The 1942-nt window shown below is 44.8% G+C and overlaps 1 protein-coding gene across 1 annotated transcript in view; it reads right to left on the minus strand.

Annotated features, from left to right (window-relative positions):
- Window positions 1-1942, minus strand: part of LOC103362425 (protein FAM160A1-like) — an 18667-nt gene that overhangs the window by 9311 nt on the left and 7414 nt on the right. The window contains exons 4-5 of the mRNA XM_008288776.1: window positions 1741-1909; window positions 1029-1140 (exon numbers count right to left, since the gene is read on the minus strand). Coding sequence (XP_008286998.1) covers window positions 1029-1140; window positions 1741-1909 — 281 coding nt within the window. The remainder of the gene's footprint in view (window positions 1-1028; window positions 1141-1740; window positions 1910-1942) is intronic.

Raw genomic sequence — 1942 nt, forward strand, 5'->3', positions numbered from 1 at the left:
AAATATAAACACACACAAATATAAACACACACACACACACATAAACACACACACACAAATATAAACACACACAAATATAAACACACACACACACATACACACACACACAAATATAAACACACACAAATATAAACACACACACACACACACACACACACACAAATATAAACACACTCTCTCTCTCTCTCTCTGTCTCTCATAAAGCAGAAACTGGCAGTGATAGATCCAACATGGCCGCCACAGACACCTGCAGGGAGCCAACATGGTGTGTCAGTCCCATTCAGCACTTTTAGTTTCAGCCCAGAATGAGCCGAACCGGTCCCAGACGACTACAGGCCGAACACAGAGACGCAGAACTGGTCCAGAAACGACTCAGAACTTTACTGAATGACTTGAACTTGTCCAGAATGACTAGAACCTGAGCGTTGGGCTGGAAACGACTCGTATCGGTCACAGCGAGTCTCTGAGGAGCAGCCTGAGCTCGTTAGGTTATTACATAACGCTGTAATGAGATTAAAAGTCGACTGATTCCATTCATTCACAGACAGACGGTTCTGTTTCTGTTTGTGTGTCTGCAGAGAAGAAGCTGCTTCAGGTCTGTGAGGAGGAACTCTGGTTCTGATTAAAAACACAGTCATCAGTGAAACAGCTTGAAAACAGTCATCCAAAGAAAGTTTTTAACAACTGTGGGGGAAAAAACAGCTGAAAATAGTAAAATACTTTTCATTGTGATATGTTTGTGAATGAAGCCCAACGCTCACGTTGTAGAAGAACCAATCACCACCTGGAGGAGGAGGAGTCTGACGTGGACTTTATCAGCTGTTGCTTATTTTTATGTGTTTTTACAGTCAACATGTAAACTCACAGTTTTGTGGTTTCACCTGTTTTTATTTGTAATCAAACATCAACATGTAAAACAGTCCAGATGTTCCACAAAAGCTCCACATTTCAGACTCATAGAGAAGACATGGACCCGGTTCTGGACCCGGTTCTGGACCTACCGGCTATAAACAGTGTTGTTAACTTACAGGACAGAAGTAGGTGTTCTGGGCGATGTGCTGAGCGACCCGAGGCTCGGAGGCCGACAGGGACATGATGAGCAGCAGAGAGTCTCGGGCCTGTTGACCCACAGAACCCTGTCTGACAGGAACCGCACACACCATGTTAACAGTAGTAATAATGATAATAACAATAATAATAATAATACAGTCTGCTCGTGACCCGTTCCAGTGAAACGCAGCGTGTTCTGTTGTTCGTCGGCACAGTTTTTCTCTTTTAAATCTTTTTAACCTCGTTGTCCATTAATTTGACTTTTTAAACAGAACCGACTCCATTTTCAGTTATTTCTCATTGCAGCATTCATTTAGAATAATTCCCAAAGAAATGACACAAAACTACACATCTGCTCCGAACCCGGTCCAGTGGGTCAGAGAACGATGAATTAGGTTATGTTCAGAGAACCAGTTTAGATCCAGAACTCCACCTGGACCAGATGTTCTGCTCAATCAGTTATTGAAGTTCAACAAGAGCGCCTTTTATGACCGAGTACTTCAATATTAAAGTGTTCTGTGTTTGGTTCTGTGTTATGGAGACCTGTGGTCCACAACCAGATTATTGATCTGCTGTCCAACATCTGGATCAGTGACATGATGAGAACCCACAGAGAACTTTAATCGTTTCAGGTGAGTCAGAGCAGAAACCGTTGATTGGACCTCCTACCGGACGGCGCTTCGTTCCTACCTGTGAGTGAACGGGATGAGCAGCGAGAAGAGCAGGAAGTTGGCGGCTCCTTGGTCCTCGCTGGTGTGGAAGAACAGCTCGAGCACCGAAGGATCTTTGACCAGAGCGGCACACAGCTGGTTCAGCAGCAGGACGAGCTCCGCCTCCACCACGCCGCCGCCATCTGCAGGAGACCACAGGTAACTAACCAGCTAACTAGTTA

This window comes from Stegastes partitus, unplaced genomic scaffold (assembly GCF_000690725.1).
Source record: "Stegastes partitus isolate 25-593 unplaced genomic scaffold, Stegastes_partitus-1.0.2 Scaffold573, whole genome shotgun sequence".
Lineage (NCBI taxonomy): Eukaryota > Metazoa > Chordata > Actinopteri > Pomacentridae > Stegastes > Stegastes partitus.